At 44.4% G+C, this 18284-nt stretch overlaps 1 protein-coding gene across 4 annotated transcripts in view; it reads left to right on the top strand.

The window, feature by feature from the left end:
* mpp7a (membrane protein, palmitoylated 7a (MAGUK p55 subfamily member 7)) overlaps positions 1–18284 on the top strand; it is a 115683-nt gene that overhangs the window by 12009 nt on the left and 85390 nt on the right. For 3 of the 4 annotated variants that reach the window (XM_034560437.1, XM_034560438.1, XM_034560440.1), the window contains one exon: positions 12235–12403. In XM_034560437.1, coding sequence (XP_034416328.1) covers positions 12367–12403 — 37 coding nt within the window. In that variant the 5' untranslated portion in view covers positions 12235–12366. Of the gene's footprint in view, positions 1–12077; positions 12124–12234; positions 12404–18284 lie in introns of those variants that run through there. The other variant, XM_034560439.1, reaches the window with a different exon arrangement.

Genomic DNA, 18284 nt, shown 5'->3' with positions numbered 1-18284 from the left:
TGAGCTGTAGAGGTCGAATGGCATTAGCAGGTAAACCTGCCAGGAGGGAGTTGCAATAGTCTAGCCGTGAAATGACCAGAGCCTGGACCAGAACCTGTGCCGCCTTCTGAGTGAGAAGAGGTCGTATTCTCCTGATGTTGTACAGCATGTACCTACAGGAGCGTGTTATTGCGGTAATGTTGGCAGTCAGGGAGAGTTGACTGTCGAGTGTCACACTGAGGTTCCTGGCAGTCAGAGTAGGATCCGGCACTGAGTTGTTGAAGTTAATAGTCAAGTCGTGGGTGGGAGAGCCTTTTCCTGGAAGGAGGAGAAGTTCAGTCTTGTCCGGGTTAATTTTCAGGTGGTGTGCGGACATCCACTGAGAGATGTCGGTCAGACAGGCAGAGATTCGTGCTGCTACCTGTGTTGCGGATTGGGGAAACGAAAGGATCAGTTGGGTGTCGTCAGCATAGCTGTGGTAGGAGAGGCCATGCGAGCGAATGACAGAGCCGAGAGAGTTGGTGTACAGAGAGAAGAGAAGAGGACCAAGGACTGAGCCCTGAGGGACCCCAGTAGTCAGAGGACAAGGCTCAGACACAGATCCTCTCCTGGTTACCCGGTAAGAGCGGTCGGTGAGGTAGGATGAGAAGAGTGAGAGCGCGGTGCCTGAGATACCCAGGTCCTGGAGGGAGGACATGAGGATCTGGTGGTTCACTGTGTCAAAGGCAGCGGAAAGGTCTTAAAATTGCTAACTACTTTACCAGATTTTGGATGGGAGAATATGCCATGTGATTCTGCTCACTATGCAGGTGTGTGGGTTGCATTCACATACACTTGAGCATCCCATTACGTGAAGTGTGGAGTTCAGCTGTTGGTTGCCGCGGCCCATCTGTCTGCGGGTCAGGGTCAGGTCACTCCACCTCCAGGGTCCTTGCTTCATCACTCAAGTGAAGAACAGGGTGCTGAGTGGGGGCGGCTTTATTTGCCGGGGTGGAAGGAGGACGGAAAGCAGGGCGCGTTGACTGGATGCTAGGACCGATTTTGCATGTGTAGGTTGAACACAGAACCAAAACGGAGCCCGGTAAGACTTCTAAGCTGCTTTGAGCGGCCACACAATAAAAGGTTGCAGCGCCCCCCAGGTCCTCCCCAGGACAGAGTCTCTTTTCCTTTTTGTCCATTCGGAAGAACATTTTCTCACCAAACAGTAGGAGTCCCTCAGAGGACACTGGGTCCTTTTTTGTACTTTATAAATCTTTCCGGGCCGACGTCAACAAAAACATTCTCAACTACTCCCTAATTCACAAGCGTGGACATCATTTAAACCTGCCCCAGCTCTTCGTAACCACTTTTGTAAGAGGCACTTGTCCATATGGGAGGGTGAAGGCGCGTGATTGAGGACGAGGGGAGCATTGAGTGGTTCGCCGTCACCCCGGCAGATTTAGACCTGTGTTTGTGTGGCTGCTGTTGTGCGGCTAAAATACTAAATTTCATTCTGCTTTTTGGATTTTTTTTGGTTTGTGTGTAAATCCACTCCCTACAGGAAAACCACAAACGTTTCCTACTTTTTCCTCAATGCACAAATAAAACGGTCATTAAGAGCAGCAAAGCAATGCACGTTTTGAGCTGCATCTGAAATACAGTTTTGAATCTCTGCAGGCCGACTATTTATCACTCTGGAATCTAGTCTGGTATTTAAAAAAAAAAAAGGATGCTACACACACACACACACACAAACACACACCACCAGCTGGGTGGCATCTAATAATTGTTTGTTAAGCAGCTCAGCGCCGGGATTATCAGACGCTACAAGTGATGTTTCTGTGTCGCAGAGGGAGCAGTGGCTCGTGTCTTATTTGCCGAAGCGATGAAGGACAGGCCATCCCTCTCAGTCCTGTGTCTTTTAGAGTCGGCAGGAGCACCTGTGCTTGCTGTGAGCGCTGGGTGTGGCTCTTTGTGGCTTCTGTAATTGTGGTCAAAAGCAGTAAAGAAAAAATAAAACGCAAAAAAGGACAAAAGAAGGCCTGGGTGCTGTTCAAACACCTGTGACCAGGTGAGCCACAAGACAGAAGGAGGGAGACGGATGCAGAATCAAAATCAGTGTGTAAGAACAGACTGACACCTGCTTTTATAATACAATGTTTACTCCCTTTCTGAGGGGTTTTCTTCACACAAGCTTTTTGCAATGGGACCAAAATTAACCCTGATTTGATTTACTGTGGCTACTGAAGCAGCGTCCCATCAAGCTTGTTTACGTGCCTCGATAGTTTGGGATTCGTTTTTGCGTCAGGACTGTCAAGTGAAAATGCAGCATTTCCAAAAAGCCGCCAGTCAAGGGATTAACAAAATAAAAGCCCTATTTTTAGATCGCTCTTTCGCAGATAGATGGTAGTTTTGTAATCTAGCTGGTGCAGATGGCTGGCTACCTGCTCGCTGGGCTGCCGATTGACCCCCTTTAGCTTTTGCTGGGATTGGACTCTTTCCCTGAATGAATTAAACCCTTCAGAATGACTTGCCGAGTAGATGAGGGGCCGCGTTATTAGACCTCAGGGCAAAGGGCTTTAAACTATCTTGAAAACAGCCACGTCAAATAGTGATTTTTTTTTTTGTTGCCATTGTCCCCACATTGTTTTTTATTAGTACCAAGATAAGATATGTATATGAATTGATATTTTATTGAAATTAATTGAAAAATACACTTTTTAACAACGGTGTTTCTAAATTGCTGTAGACATATTGTTTTAGTTGATTCTTTTTCTTTGGGCATTTCTGCTTTATTTTGATAGAGAGAGAGAGACACACAGGAAAGCTAGGGGTAGACAGCAAGGACTTGGCCTTAAAGCTACACTCTCTTTCCTGGTAATCTACTGGGGCGCCCCCTTTTAGGCATTCCTGGACAACATAAAGCTGTATCTGCTGCAAGCTAATATGAGCTGATGGGATAGCCATGTCTACTCTGGCCGGCTGCATGGGACTCAAATGCTTGTTGATACTATGAGGGATTCTTTTTCTTTAGCTGGCAGAGGGAGGGAACGCTAAAATAAAGTTATTTTTGTCCAGATGTGGGCCATGCATTCTCAGTCTAAGTGTAAGTGCTCCACCTTTTTTTTTTTCTCTCTCTCTTTTATCAACTTTTCCCAACCTTAAATGATCGTATCTCTCATCCTTTCTCATTCTCTCTCTCTCTCTTTCTCTCTCTCACCCCCCTCCATCCTATGATCGCCTCTTATCAATTATGCATCCATTAATGGGGCTCACTTCCACTTTCCCGCTGTGCCCTGTTAACGCGTCTTGTAAACGCACACACACACGCACACACACACCAACAGGCGTGCGTAGACCCGGCACCATTCCGTTGGCCTCTGCGTCTGTTTCATCGCTTCCTTATCCGTTTTATATCCCTTCTCACCATCTGTCCGTCCGTCAAACCAGCTGTCTCACCTGGGAGCACTTCCTGCTAGCGATCCAGGTGGAGCAATTGGCTTGCAGGGATATCTGGTGAGGATGTAGGTTACCAACTACACTGGCGTCGTCATCTAATTAATATCCGCGCAAGGCGAAGTACATATACTGTTTGTATCGAGGATTAATGCGCCGGCCTCTCCTTCCTTATAAATAAATACAATTTCAGACACAGGGCTTAAAGTAGAGCAGTAAAGCACTTGTAACAATGATTTTTTTATTTTTTATTAAGTAAAGTGTGTTTTGTCCCTCGGCACCACCAAAACCCCCAGTCCATCCGTCCTTTTTTCTTTCTGTCCATCTGTTACGGGATAATTAATTTGGCCATTTCATGTCTAGGATTAATAGAATTGGTCATTAACAAATTATGTGTGTGTGTGCGTGTGTGTGTGTGTGTGTGGGAGTGAGAGAGAGAAGGACAGAGACCATGTGGAATGTGTGAGCGCCGACTGATAGCGACTGTGGTCTCGCTTGTTAATGGGTCAGAAAGGGACAAAGAGCTGCTGTGTGTGTGTGTGTGTGTGTGTGTGTGTGTGCATGGGAACCAGAGGGGCAGGGATGGGAGGAGGGCAAAGAGGAGGACGAGGTGTTGGGACGACATTGTGGCTCTGCAACTAGTGATTTTTATTATTTATTTTGTCCATTATGCATTAATTATTTTCAGAGCCCACGGTGACACAGTGTGTGGTAATCTGGGAGGTGGACATGTAATTTACAGTTTTGAACTGTTGTAATTGTTTGGTTTAAAACAGAGTAACAATCTATTAGTACCATTATTGCCAGTTCCATGGACCTTTTACAGCAGACATTATGTCTTGTCTTTGCAGGAAAAACCCAGGTGTTGCTTGCTTGTGTGTGTGTGTGTGTGTGTGTGTGTTTACCTATGGGGCCCCTCCTTTCTTTTAGTAATCAATGGGTCAGTGGGATGAGATTACTGGTGCCCATCTTTACTGACACCCTGAGGCACATCTGAGGTCATGTTGAGGACAGAGACACACTTCACAGTCCGGCACATAAACGCACACCAGCAAGCATGCAGAATTACAGGCCTGCAACTTTCCACAATTGTTTAAGTCATTTTCTTTTCTCCACACAATGTGTGGTCTGGAGATATTTAGTGAGCCGGTTGCTCCATCTAGTGGCCACCTGTTGTCATTGCATGTATAAAGGAGACTGCACTGTGCAGGGTGGTCGGTGCTTTGAGTGCTATTTCGTAAAACTAATAAGATAAGTAAGGAATCCATTTAGGTTCTGTGCAACATGTTTATTGTTGTATGATATGATCAGAAATGGCATCAAGATCCATCACAGGTGGAAATCATGTCTTGTCAAACAGTCTTTCATTTGTGTTTAGACCTGGTTTAAAACGAAGTAACGTCCTAAACAATTGGAACAATTATAAAAAATACTCTTCTTTTGTCTGTTCTCTCTTTTCTTTCTGTGCACAATCAAATTGTATTGTGAGGTCAAAAAAAGAAAAGAAAGAAGGGTGGAGCCCCCGTGAACACTGAGGCAGGAAATTAAACTGGAGTTTCAGGTCTGTTCAGGTTGGGCCAATACACCTGGTGTGTGGGTGGCTTCCTGCATGGGAGGCTTTAGTTAGTGCGTGCTGCAATCGTGTAGTGGCAGTATCTGCTGCTGTGTGCGAAACTGCTGTTTGTGTTGCAGGAAGAAAGTGTCCCGGTAAGTCTCCCCTCCCTCCCCTACAGCTCTTTCCCCCCATTTTTATAGTATAACAACTATGGTATAGCTTCTTCTTTGTTGGATCAGATCAGATCTCTTAAATCCATCCAACGTCTTTACTATTTGGGAACAGGTGTTTCTGTGGTGACCGGAATATTGTAAGGACAACGTTCCTTTGACCCTTTTTTCTGTTTTATTGTTTGTTGCTTTGAATTGTGATAATTTTCTACATTTTATGTTCCATGTGTGGAACAGGTGTGAAGCCTTAAAGCCAGTTTGACACATCCACCAGACATTCATTGTGGTATTCTGCAATAAATATCTACTACATTAGAGACTCTCAGTTGGTCACCTTTTGATTTTCTCTGAGTAATCCTGACTCATATTCTTCCATAGAGACCTGAGTTCCTGAAATTTCGTTTCATTTCTCTTGTAAATTACGCGGATCCCTCTCTCTGTTTTCTTTTCTTTCTTTTTTTACTGTTCCAGGCAGTTGCGTTTTGCGGCGTCTGAAATGGTTGAGAATGACTTCATGCGTCTGGAAGGACGGGTTGACCTGAACACAGATCCGTATCTGCGTGTGCTAACAACACACATGTGGACACATGAGCGGCTGTATTTTATGTGGAAAGGCTGGATGCTTATGAGCCACACGTGGCATACTTCTGATCCAGAGATGTCAATAAAAGTCCTACCTGAGACCGAGAGAAGAGAGCTGACTTTTCCCATTTTCTCTGTCAACCTCAAACCACATTTGCTCCCCCTAATTTATTTCCATATGGTTTTTAAATTGTTGTGTAGTTGTATGAATACTCTATATGGCTCATCGTTATTACCGCTCCTCCTCCTACGCCAGTCATTCCAGGAACATCGGGTGTGCCAGGTACCGCAGAGCCTTAATTTAAGCAGCCCCGATCCCTCGTAAAGCCAACGACTATTAACGAGAAGTCGTATGGCACGCGCCTGGAAAACGCAGCCCCGTCCCACCAGCATCACGCGCCTTATGCTTAATAGGAATTGACGCAGCGCTGCACTGATGGAAGGAGAAAGACATTATTTGACTGTTTTTCCATGGAAGAAACGGAAAAGCTGGCATCAGGAGGGATTTATTATGTTCTTTTTCTTTTCTTTCTTGTAACGGTCTTTCAGTTTCAAAATGTCATGCGGATGAACATTCCCCTGTACCACGGTTTAATACACTGCAATTATGCACAGCCCATTGAAATGTAGTTCCACCATGTGCCTGTGTGTAAATGAATGTTCGCCGCTACCACAGTTGGATACACTGCAATTACACTCTTACGTTTGTGTCATGTATGGTTGTGTGCGTGTGGCTGTAACTCTATCTACTTCTGTCTGTCTGACTTAGCATTTTGCGGTTCCTTAAAGCCATTATGATGTAATACAAATTGATTTTACATCCAATCTGTCTTCAAAGCTACCCCATACCAATACCCCAAAGCTGAAGCTCACCAAAGGGTCCTGAAGTAAAAGAACAGAGTTTTCCATAAAAAGATAAACTACATGGTAGCACACCTCTCCTCTTTGGTCTCGGTCACATCGGGCTCTCTCTCAACAGCATCGCGGCACAAATATTTCGAAGCCTGTTACGTGTGCTCTCGGCTGCTTTGGTTGACCCTTTGTGTGAGCACACAAGAACATGCAAAAGCAAGATAGTGTAACCTTCAGCATTCAGCTGTTGAATACACGTCGCCTGTAGCCTTGGATGCAGGAGTATGACGTTTTAGGCATGGGCTCAAAGGAAAGGATGGGTCTTCAAGAGTGGATTTAGGTGATATTATTTTGTCAAAGTGCAGCTGGTGGAGTGTATCCAAAATATGTCCTTTTGCTTTGTAGGGTTGGGCAATATGGCTTCTGTCGGGATGTACGTCATTTTGTATCTCGATAACAATATACATCACAATTTCTGGTAATTAGTCTTTATGAAATTGCCATGTGGTCTTGGATAGTCTTGTGTGAAATGAATAGTTGACAAATAAAAGGTACTGAATATTTTCTCATTCAATGAAGAACTTTAGTGGAAAATAATCAGATTTTCTGAAAGATTTGATTTGGAATGTGCTTGCTTTTATAGATTTAAACAACGTAATCGTGTTTTAATGTTATCTTGATATATTTAATTTTGATATGGAAATACATTGTCATATTAGATTGTTGCCCTGTAGATGGTTTATTCTATCGGTACCAAAAGATGTGGAATACCTAGTCGGTGTTTGTAAATTGTGCTTATTCTTTGATCGCATACTTTCTCATTTTATCAAAATCTTGCTATATTGTTTCTTGTATAAGTTCTTGTATGGATGCTTACTTTGGTTTCATTTGTTAAAAAAAAACTAAATAAGGCCCCTCAACAAAACTTGACTTCTGACAGATTGGGGAGGATGAAGTAGATTCCCGCGACCGATCGGTATTGGAGAGATTCATGAAGGCAACAGCACATTGGACAATAAAACCGGATCTCCTTAATGAAAGACAAAGATAAATGCAGAACCAAAGCCTCACAATGTTTAAACAGACGGTACAGAATTAGGAACCTGAGCAGGACTGCCAAATAGATCTGTCGTCTTAGCAAGGACCCAGTGCAGATAAACTCGGCGGATTGGAGCGGAGCAGCAGACATCGAAGCTGGTTGCTCACTTTGGAGCTAAGTGGCCCTTTGTGCTGTAACCAGAGCAGGTGTGACAGGGGTGGCGTTGGATGGGCATCTGTCATGCGTTGAAGGGGATCAGTGTCGTTCACGGTGGCCCAGTAAAAACCCTGGCCAGTAGCTGGCCTTCCTGTCACTTTGTGTGGGACAATCCAGGACAGAAAAACCCAACACTCCAACAGCACCCCGGGGAGGTTTCAGTGGTGCTGAATGGCAGACTTGACCTCTGCCGTGTCCTGTTGTAGCCCTTCCTGCATGGGGGCAAGATAGAGGCAGCATGAGTGCGGAACCATCCCCTCCCGGCAGACTGTGTGAAGGCCTTCAGAAGTGTCAGGTCTCCCAGTCAGTCATCTCACCTCCTGGCTCTGTTATTCCCGTCACTAACTTCATCAACATCCAGCTGAGAGTTGGGCGGCTCCACCCCTAACTCTCCCAGCTGGACAGACAGGCTTGTTTTTGAAAAGAGAGGAAGAATAACAGTCTTCCGAACCTCCCTGTGTCCATCCTTCTACCTATCCATCCATCACCCCGGGCTATTTTCTCTATAAATACAAATTCAACCTCTAATTTCACACTCGGAACAAGATTAAGTAGACACAGATAGCGTTTCCCGACATCCATACATGCGTGTCTTTTGCTAGGGAGAGGGGCTGGAGGTCCTGTCACAGCTGGATTATTTCAGGGTCAAGACTCCCTGCAGTAGTGAAGGTTCCCACTAGATGGTGGCAGAACCATTTGAAGATGTCAGACTTCACAGCGGCTGAGGATACAATTAAGCAAGCCCCAGCTCTTGTTCCACATGGTGTCTCTTTTCTCCCCCGATGACCATCTGATATTGTGTGATCTGAACAGACATGGTTAGAGCATTCTGACAGTGGGGAATGTTTCTTCAAGCCTGTCTATTATGATCCTTTTGGGCCCTCTTAAAAAGTCCCAGGTGTTCCCGACTCTGGCACATGCTTCTTGGCCCTAAGAAAGCTCCTCAGATGGAAAGATGGATCCCTTGTCAGATTGGGGAATATGTGGTCATTCCCCTTTGGATGGAACCAAAGACCGAACGACTGATATTACAGCGCGGCATACCTAAAGAGAATTCATGTCCCTTGTCTTTCCTTACGTCTGTCATTCCAATCACAAAGCCTTATGACAAAACCGTGCTCTGTGAAACACTGAACTGATTTAGCATGGGTCAGTTCTCTTGGCACAAGTGCACTGGCTGTTAGGTTCGGTCCCCTGTTCAAATCGGCCTGCTGGAGAGATTTTGTGGTCACTGCTCGAGGCGCCGTTGCCCTTCTCTGCTGGTCCCCTTAACCTATTTTATTTAAGTATACGAAGAGCTGAACAGAACCAAACTCCGATTTCACCAGGTTTCCCGTTTTCACTTTGTGCTCATGCAAACGACTGATAAATCTGGCCTACAAATTGGCCCTGGCGTGACAGAGTAGCGGGGTCCCAGATCTCCTCTCGGTGGAAAATCAATCCTTTTTTGAAGTGCTGTTTGATGAATGCACCATATTTTGAATGTCTCAATCCAGACAAAACATTTTTATGCGCTCTTTAATGGCTTGCTTACCTGCTCACTCAGGCATCTTCTGGATCGTATTGTCTTGACAATACCGTCATTTTATGTGGCCCGCGACGGCTTGAAAGACATATGGTCACCTTTTTTCTTTCAAAAAATGTAAGGAAAAAAATACTGTGCTTTTATTTTTAAGGTAATTTTTTCTGCAACGGATTGACGTCTGTTCCAAGGAAACGGTTCATTACCACCGTCCACCATGGAAGAAATAATCATGATTTCTGCTTTGTACTTGTGCTTTGTTGAGAGAGTCCCACAACCCTCATTTCTGGGTTCATAATATTAATATGATATATTATATAATATTATCCGTAGCCGCACACAGCTTCTCCAGGAACTGTGTCTGGATGACGGCTGTGATGTCAGGAGGAGCATCTCACTGCTGATTGGCTTTAACGTCACAGCCTCACACCCTTTTTTCGTCCGAGTTAAAAAATGGCGGAAATGACGCGTTAATCACATATGCGTCTGTGCATTTACTTTGTATTAAAAAGCCACTGGAGAACCACTGCCCCAGACCACATCTGTCACACATGTTCTTAGCAGCTCACAATTATTTGTTGGACCAGAGTTATGTCCTTCTCAACTGTGACAAAAAAGCTTTGAACAAAGTTAATGTAATAATGTGCGTTAGATCTTTGATACAGTAATGTGAGTTATAATAAATATAATTAAATCAAATGGATTGATGTTATAATATTAGAGACATTTGCTTATACATATTTGTACATTTATATAAATACATGTACAATATTTTTACACTTTAATAAACAATAATCAAATGCAAAGACAGTTATTTAACAATATGCTTGGGAGTGTTACAGTTACAACCGGCCCTTTGAGGGCAGCCATGATGCTGATGTGAAAAGGAGTTTGACATCCCTGGTCTAGATACTTTTTCCACAAGGCTCCACCTGGGGTCTGCCGGGCCCAGAGGTGAGTTCACATCACCGTGTGTCAGACAGGCGTGGTTGCGCTACGTGGGCTGCAGTCTTGGCAAGTTTGAGCCTCGACCTCTGCGTGTGTTTGTACGCACATGCGGGGAAAACAAAATGCCAGGAAATAGTCAGTCCGCATTTCAAACTTCAAGTTTGTGTGGCCAATGGCATTAGCCCATTGATGAGAGGGGTTCCAAGGCGCTGGAAAGGGCGCAGGTGTCTTGGCGTCTCCCGTCTGCAGCCAAGCAGTTTAGCCGTAGCCCACTGTGACTCTGTGCCCACCCAGAGCCAGAATGTGGCTTATCTCACTGCTGGTGACAAGCATTTTCTTCCGGGGGAGTGACCATCTAACAGGACCCCAAGGCCGCACAGTCTTGGTAACTGAGCTTGACTGGGCCACAGCACATGGGAGCTGACATATTAAGCTGCGTGTTGTACAGAACCGAAAGGCTCAGACCTAATTGTTTTCTATTCCCCCTGTTTCAGATAAAGCACTCGCGCTGGTGGAAGGACTTAGCTGGGCCTGCTGAGATTTCTGGTGGAAGTGGCTGTGACAAATGTCCTGTTCATTGGGAAGAAGGACTGCTCTATTGTGGCAAATGGGCTGTATTGGAAAAAAAGAGCAGAAATTCAGTGAGAAACAATAAATCATCTCTAGAAAAATTCCAAGAAAAAAGAAATGTCAAGATGAATCGATAATCATCTAATAATCGAATCATAGTCCTCTGAATCGAATCCTGAGGGGCTTAGAGATTCCCACCCCTAATATGAATGGTGATGAAAAGTCACACCAACAAAGTGTCTTAAACTAGCAGAGGTCGATGTTTCAAGACGGGCCAGGTAGGCTCCGACATGGCCGCAATGAAGACAATTGGCCCCGTTTGGACAGTAGGGGCGGGAGCAGGGAGATCCGTCACTTTTGTTAAAAAGCGGCACATTCGCCCTGGGCCTTTCCGAATCGACCTAGAGACAATTGCGACGCTCTACGGCGGAGGAAGTTCTCCTGGGTCAGCCAGCGCCGCGGATAGTTCCAACGAGCGTACGTCCCTTGAAGACCAAAGGAGAGCGCCATTGCAACGCGGCACAATGATCGATTTATCCCGATTTCACTTGTTTACATACTCTTTGGTTGCCAACATGTTAATTTTAAATTCTCAATGCTGCTCAATACTTACCAAGACGTGACAGAGTCAAGCCCTGGGAAGGGTGGATTTCAGCTTCTTCTCCACCTTCTAGTTTCCTGACCTCCAGTCTGACTCCTAGTCTGGACTCAGATCTGCTCTGCTGTCTCATCCTAATTACCAGTCGCTCTCCTCTTGTTGTAGTTCAGGAGTTCATTGTACGCCACTACGTGTGTCCGCACATGTTAATCCACCGCAGTGGGGGGGATTTAAATGAGCCACAGGCTTTTTATCCATATTCTACATATGCTCTATTCCTGTCCTCGCTCTATCTGGCTTTCCAGTTGAGCACCATTCTTTACGAAGCAATGCTTTTACATGCCCGTTTTTTTCACAGGTCTGTTCACCTGCTTACTTTCCCGTCAGCGGATAAAGTTTCCTTTTGTTTTCCGCTGGACCGTGTGTGTGTGTGTGTGTGTGTGTGTGTGTGTGTGTGTGTGTCACACGCTGGCTCGTGTACAAAACAGGATGTTCAGCAGCTTAGGAAAAAAAAGTGTTGGGTTGTAAACACCCAGAGTCAACTGTAAGCGTACTGTCAACACACACGCATGAACACACACACATCGTTGAGTGAGTCATTCGCTGTTGATAGCTGGCTTGCCTACACACAAGTGCATGTGTTTGCTCGTATGGCAGGTATTCCGATCCCATAACACAGAACACAGTGTCCGTCAGTGTCTGACACACACGTGCATGCGGCCGCTCGGCCATCTCACAAGTGGGCTCTAAAATGCTGTTCTCTCGCAGGGTTCCATGGCATAAAGCCTGTGCTCATATTCAGCCGGTCCCCGGGGAGAGCTGCCGAGGAGCCCAACGGCCTGACGCCCCACTGCCATTTTCCACAGCCTGAGGGGAACCGGGAAGCAGCCGGCAGGAGCCATGCCCGCCCTGGCCACCGGAGCCGGCCCCGAGCCAGGTACTGTGCAGACCCCCCTTTCGACCCGGAACACAAATCGAAAAAAAAAGAAGGAAACATTTTTTTTACATTTTTTTTTGTCTAAACCATCACTGAGTGCACGAACAGAAAAAGAAAAATAATTATTGTACAATCCCAGCCTTGCATTAAGTTTGTATTAAGTGTGTATATTCTGGTGGTGTGCTGCCACTTAAATTTAATTTCAAATTAGAAATGGTTTGCCCCAAACTAGTCTTGAGGCTGCTTTTTGTTGACTGGAGGGGAACTTCAAAAAACTGCGTTTGGAAAACAAACCAAAGACCATTTGCACTTCATTCTGATCCCCGCCAAATGAAAAACACACCATCGCAGATATTCACAATTTAGAGTTTAACAACAGAGAGCAAAAGCAACGTCCAGATATGCTGAGGACGTGCGTGATGTCAGAATGAGGAACACGTCAAGCTTGTCAATGCCAAGACAGCTGCCAGAAATCACCACTTTTCCCCCTCAGGAGCACTATCCTCTTCTCTGACTGGCTTAATGGCCGGCTACATCATCATCATCGCACACATGCGCTAATGCACGGGCGCGCAAATGCACGGGCACACAGAGGACCCAACAAAGATAGCAGGATAGCACAAAGGACAAAAGGAGGACAGACATTATGTCCCACTCTGATGGATATAGAGCGTGTGTGCTTCTGCGTCCAGACTTTTAACAGAGTTGCCGTAGCCCCCGTCGTCCTGGAAAGTTTGTGCAGACAAAGTAGAAAGCCAGACCGTCAATTACGATTAGAGTTATTTTGGGCAATTACCGGTGATGGTTAGGGTTTCCAAATAAAAAGCGTGAAGACTCCTCCGGCCCATCTCCCTTGCTTTCCCCCCGTGATGGTCCTGTGAAGTCGGGTGTGCAGGTGAAACGTGATTAACGGTGAGGTGAGGTCACAAATACTCGTGGCTGGCCTGGCATCAGGACCACAGGGGAGGGCATTGCACCAACGTGTACACAGAGCACCGGTAGTATGACTCTCGGTATCGTCGTAGCAATACGGTTGAAGTAATTCATGTTGTGCTGCAAGAGACAAACCTTTTCAGCTCCGTCTGTTCTTGGTCAGATCAGTAAGCACTTGATACGGTCTAATATAAAAATTCCCTCTTGGTTTAAAGTCCCGGTTGTAGAGGCTGCTTTACAGTTGAGTGATGCATATTATTTTTTAGTGTACTAGCTGAATGAATATTAACATATTAAAAGGGGGTCATCTCTCGTTGTTCTCATGTCCTCTCCCCAAAGCACCAATCTATCCTATCACATTGAGAATGACATGTTTGATCATGGATATTGTGTTTTCAAGTCTTTATGTTAAGAATGGAACATATGGCAAAGCAGTGAATAAAAACAAACTGATTAAATTGAGTTTTAGACATAAAACAGAGGGGTCAATAAAGATCGTAGAATAAAAGTCTACTAATATGGGTTTATAGAAAACGACATGTTTCTTTACACCGTTTAAACAAACCTGGATTATTATTAACCTCAATCATAGTGATTGTTTTGATCAATATTGGAATCACGATAATTCATTAAAGTAATTTTTAGGGAACCCAAGCTGGCTGTTAGTGTAGGAAGCACGTGACTTTTCTATGAACGGAGCACATGTTTTTCAAACATCAATATCGCAGTAGATCACATGTGTCAAACTCAAGGCCCGCGGGCCACATCCGGCCCGTGAATTAATTATCTTTGGCCCGCATGATAAAATCTATTTACTATTAGAGCTGGCCCGCCGGTATATCGCACGCACCACCATAATACTACAAATCCCACAATGCACTGTCCGTGGCACAGTATATGTTCGCGGATTCAAAGGGCAAAGCTGTGTGTCTTCTGTGTGGGGACAGTGTGGCTGTAATGAAAGAATACAACATAAGAAGACACTATGAAACGAAGCACCAAGACAGATACAAGCATCTGGACACGTCACAAAGGCTACAGAAGGTAGAGGAGTTAAAAAGAAGTCTGGTGTCACAAAAGGCTATGTTCACTAAAGCCAAATCACAAACCGAGGCTGCCGTTAAGGCCAGTTTTATTGTGGCAGCAGAGGTTGCAAAATCAAACCGGCCCTTTACTGAGGGGGAATTTGTCAAAAACTGCATGATTTAAAGTTTGCGACGCCGTGTGCCCAGAAAAAAGGCAAGCATTTTTAAATGTGAGCCTAAGCCGAAACACCGTTGTTGACCGTGTGCATCACCTTGCTGCCAATCTCCAACAACAGCTTGTGGGAAAGGGAAAAGATTTCATTGCATACTCCCTTGCTGCGGATGAGAGCACCGACACTTCTGATACTGCCCAGCTGTCAATTTTCATCCGTGGAGTGGACTCAAGCCTGTGCGTAACAGAAGAGTTTTGGGGATTACACCCAATGCATGGCAGAACTACGGGGAAAGATCTCTTTGAAGAGGTGTCCAGATGTGTAGATAAAATGGGGCTGCCGTGGGATAAACTTGTGGGACTGACAACAGATGGAGCGCCTGCAATGTGCGGTCAAAAGAGTGGATTGGTGGGGAGGATCCGAGAAAAGATGAAGGAGGAAAACGTCACAAGTGAGTTGACAGCTTATCACTGCATCATACACCAGGAGTCGTTGTGTGGCAAAGCCTTGAAAATGGAACATGTGATGAGCATCATAACATTAGCGGTTAACTTCTAATCAGAGCCAAAGGTTTAAATCACCGCCAGTTCAAGTCTTTTCTGGAGGAGTTAAGTACAGAATATAGTGACTTGCCCTATCACACAGAGGTGCGATGGCTAAGCCAGGGAAAGGTGCTGGAAAGATTTTTCCAGTTGCGTGAGGAGATCTGTGAGTTCATGGAAAGCAAAGGGAAAGGCACAACAGAGCTTTGAAATAAAATGTTTTTGTGTGACATCACAAGCCACCTGAATGCGCTCAACCTGCAGCTTCAGGGGTGGAGCCATGTCATTACTGACATGTACGCTACAGTGAGGGCTTTTAAAACCAAGCTGCGCCTGTGGGAGACGCAGATGCTGCAGGAAAACTTGAGCCATTTCCCACACTGCCAAACAATGAAAGAGCAGGTCGCTGCCTTCCCAACTACACAGTTTGCTGAAAAACTCGGCATACTTGGTGCTGATTTTGAAGCCTAAAAAAGCAGGTTTGAACTGCTCAGTAATCCATTTGCAGCTGACGTGGAAAACGCACTATCAAATCTCCAATTGGAGCTGATTGAGCTCCAATGTAGTGACACACTGAAGGCAAAATATGAGTCTGTGGGCGCTGCAGAGTTTCCACGTTTCATCCCCGACACAATGCCCCAGCTGCGCTCCCAGGCTGCTCAAACGCTCTCTATGTTTGGCAGCACATACTTGTGTGAACAACTGTTCTCTTTGATGAAGATAAACAAAACTTCACACAGGACTCGTCTTACTGATGATCACCTTCACTCAATCCTGAGGATTTCCTCAGCTCAGAGCCTGACCCCAGACATTGATGAACTTGTATCCAAGATGAGACACCAAGTGTCTGGCTCAGACCAGTGAGCATCACAGAGCAGCAAACGGTGCTTTGATGCAGTTTTTAATGTAGTTCCATTTTTGCATTTTTTTTCTCTTGCTACTACAGGACATTTAATTTTGAAGTAAATTATTTGTGGCTGTTGTTTGCCTGTAGAAAATGTTTTCACTTGAAATTACTCTGGACAAACTGCAGATAGAGCTATTAGCAATTAATGAAACTGATTTTATTACTTTTATTTTTATTTATTTATGTATTTATAATTTTTATTTCATAATTAATGTTGTTTTATAGGCAATACTCTATAGGCTTTGTTAGTTCCAGGTTCAATATGTGCACTAAGGTTCTTTCAATAAGTTTTCAATAAACGTTGAACCCATCTGGCTCTTGACTTGTATCAATTTCTTTATTTCGGCCCACTGTGTATTTGAGTTTGACACCCCTGCAGGAGATCATTCGTTCATTTAAATGTAATTTAATATTCGATTTTACATGTGCAGCCACGCAAAAAAAGTGACCTCCTAAAAGATGTAATCATTTTCTTGAAATAGAAGCATAAATCCACTGAGACAACAATACCTCCTCCACACAAAAATAAATAAATTAGACACGAGAAAATTCACGTGAAAAACAAAGTGTTGGAATACAGACCTTTTTAATATATGACCACAGGGAGCGCAGGAGAGAGTGTCCCGGTGATTGGGTTACAGGTCTTCGCTCTCCTCCAGACAGCTGCTGTTTAGTTATTTCTCCTCCTGTTCAGCCGTGATGAAGTTCTGTTGTGGGCTCAGTCAGGGACAGATAACCGTTACGCCTCCGCTCAGTTTGGCTTGGCTCATCTCAGTTTATTTCAGCTCCCACTCTGGGATCTTCAGACAGTCAAACCCAGCCCACTCCTGTCTGCTGCACACCATTTATCTCCCATTTATGTTGTCCTCATCAATGCATTTAAAAAGTAGGGGCAGAAAACCGTCAAACGTGCACCCCAAACTAGATACATTTTCAATATGTGTTCCATTAGTGATATTTAAATATTGCTGCTCATCCGTTTTAGAGACAAGTCTCGGGAGGGAAAGTATTCCGGCATCTTTGAGCTGGACAGAAAGTCCAACATAACATGCATGTCACATTGTCATTATTAAGGAAAACTTCACACACAAAATGACAGTTTGTACATCAATTAATGACCCAATGCTACTTTGAGCTCTTGAAGAAAACTTAGCTTTTCTTGCAGGCCTCTGTTGATAAACGCAGAATCGGAAAAAATTGTAAAATGAAATGTAGTAAATGGGGGGACCGCGATATTTAACAAAAGCAAAAGATATGTAAACATCTGTTCACAAACTCTCAGCTGACAAATGACGACAAACGTACAAATGAGGTGACTAAAAATGGAAGATGCCAGCCTTGCAATTACTTAAAAAAAACAAAAAACGTGCACCATCACAGGATGTCCAATCGAGGTGCTGAAAAAAAGAATGTTGAATTTCAAGTTATCATCATTGTCCTTTCTAAGTTAAAGACAACACAAATGTCTGTCTACTGCATACAGTTCCACGTGTATGTAATAATTTCTCTGTATGCTGTGATATCAGTGGGAGTTGGTTGAGTACGAACTTGCCCCGTCTCTTGATGAAGGTTATGCAGTAATGTCAGCTCGCTGTCTGCGGATGTGGAGCTCCCTTAATTGCTCCCAACGTCCCCGCTCTTCCATCACCCTCAGCTGTACAACATCTGGTTGATGTCATTCGGAGGTCAGAGAGCCTCCTGGAGTGGGTGTTTTCTCTTTGTAGCACAATTTCCTCCCTGCTTCTACGGTTATGTGATTGCAGTTTTGTGGTAGGTTTCGTTTGTGGGGGAGAGGTAGAACGGTGTAGATATCGGTGGTTTTGAGCCAGAGACCTCAGAACAAACGGCAAGATTTAAATCTTTCTTGGATACCAGTGGGCGATACTTTGCAATATATAGTTTTGGACGGATCTAAATGGAAATTGCTCCTGTCTGCGTCACTTTTTTCACAAAGCCCAGTTTGAGCAAATTCAAAATAACCTGTAATTCCTTAACATCTATGTAGTGTAATGCGTCCCATAGCAAATGTCCATCCATGGCTGATGTGAGAGAGTGTCTTACCCTTTGGTATATTCTTTGTTATTGTGGTACCGCATTTGATATCTGGCTTAAAAAAGAAAAAAAGTATTTTTATTTTTGTAACTCTTAAATATCTTTATTAGTGCCAGCCTCAAAACTCCAGTATCAGTCAAGCTATATATAATTAGTACTTATGACTTTCTAATTTTTCTAAGACAGCCTACTTTTATTTAACCTGCTGTATTCTCGCAATTTCTCGGGATTACACAAGAATTGCAGGTC

Source organism: Cyclopterus lumpus, chromosome 20 (assembly GCF_009769545.1).
Source record: "Cyclopterus lumpus isolate fCycLum1 chromosome 20, fCycLum1.pri, whole genome shotgun sequence".
NCBI classification, from domain to species: Eukaryota; Metazoa; Chordata; class Actinopteri; order Perciformes; family Cyclopteridae; genus Cyclopterus; species Cyclopterus lumpus.
Note: the sequence above shows the minus strand (reverse complement) of the source record. Positions and strands in the feature narration are given on the sequence as shown.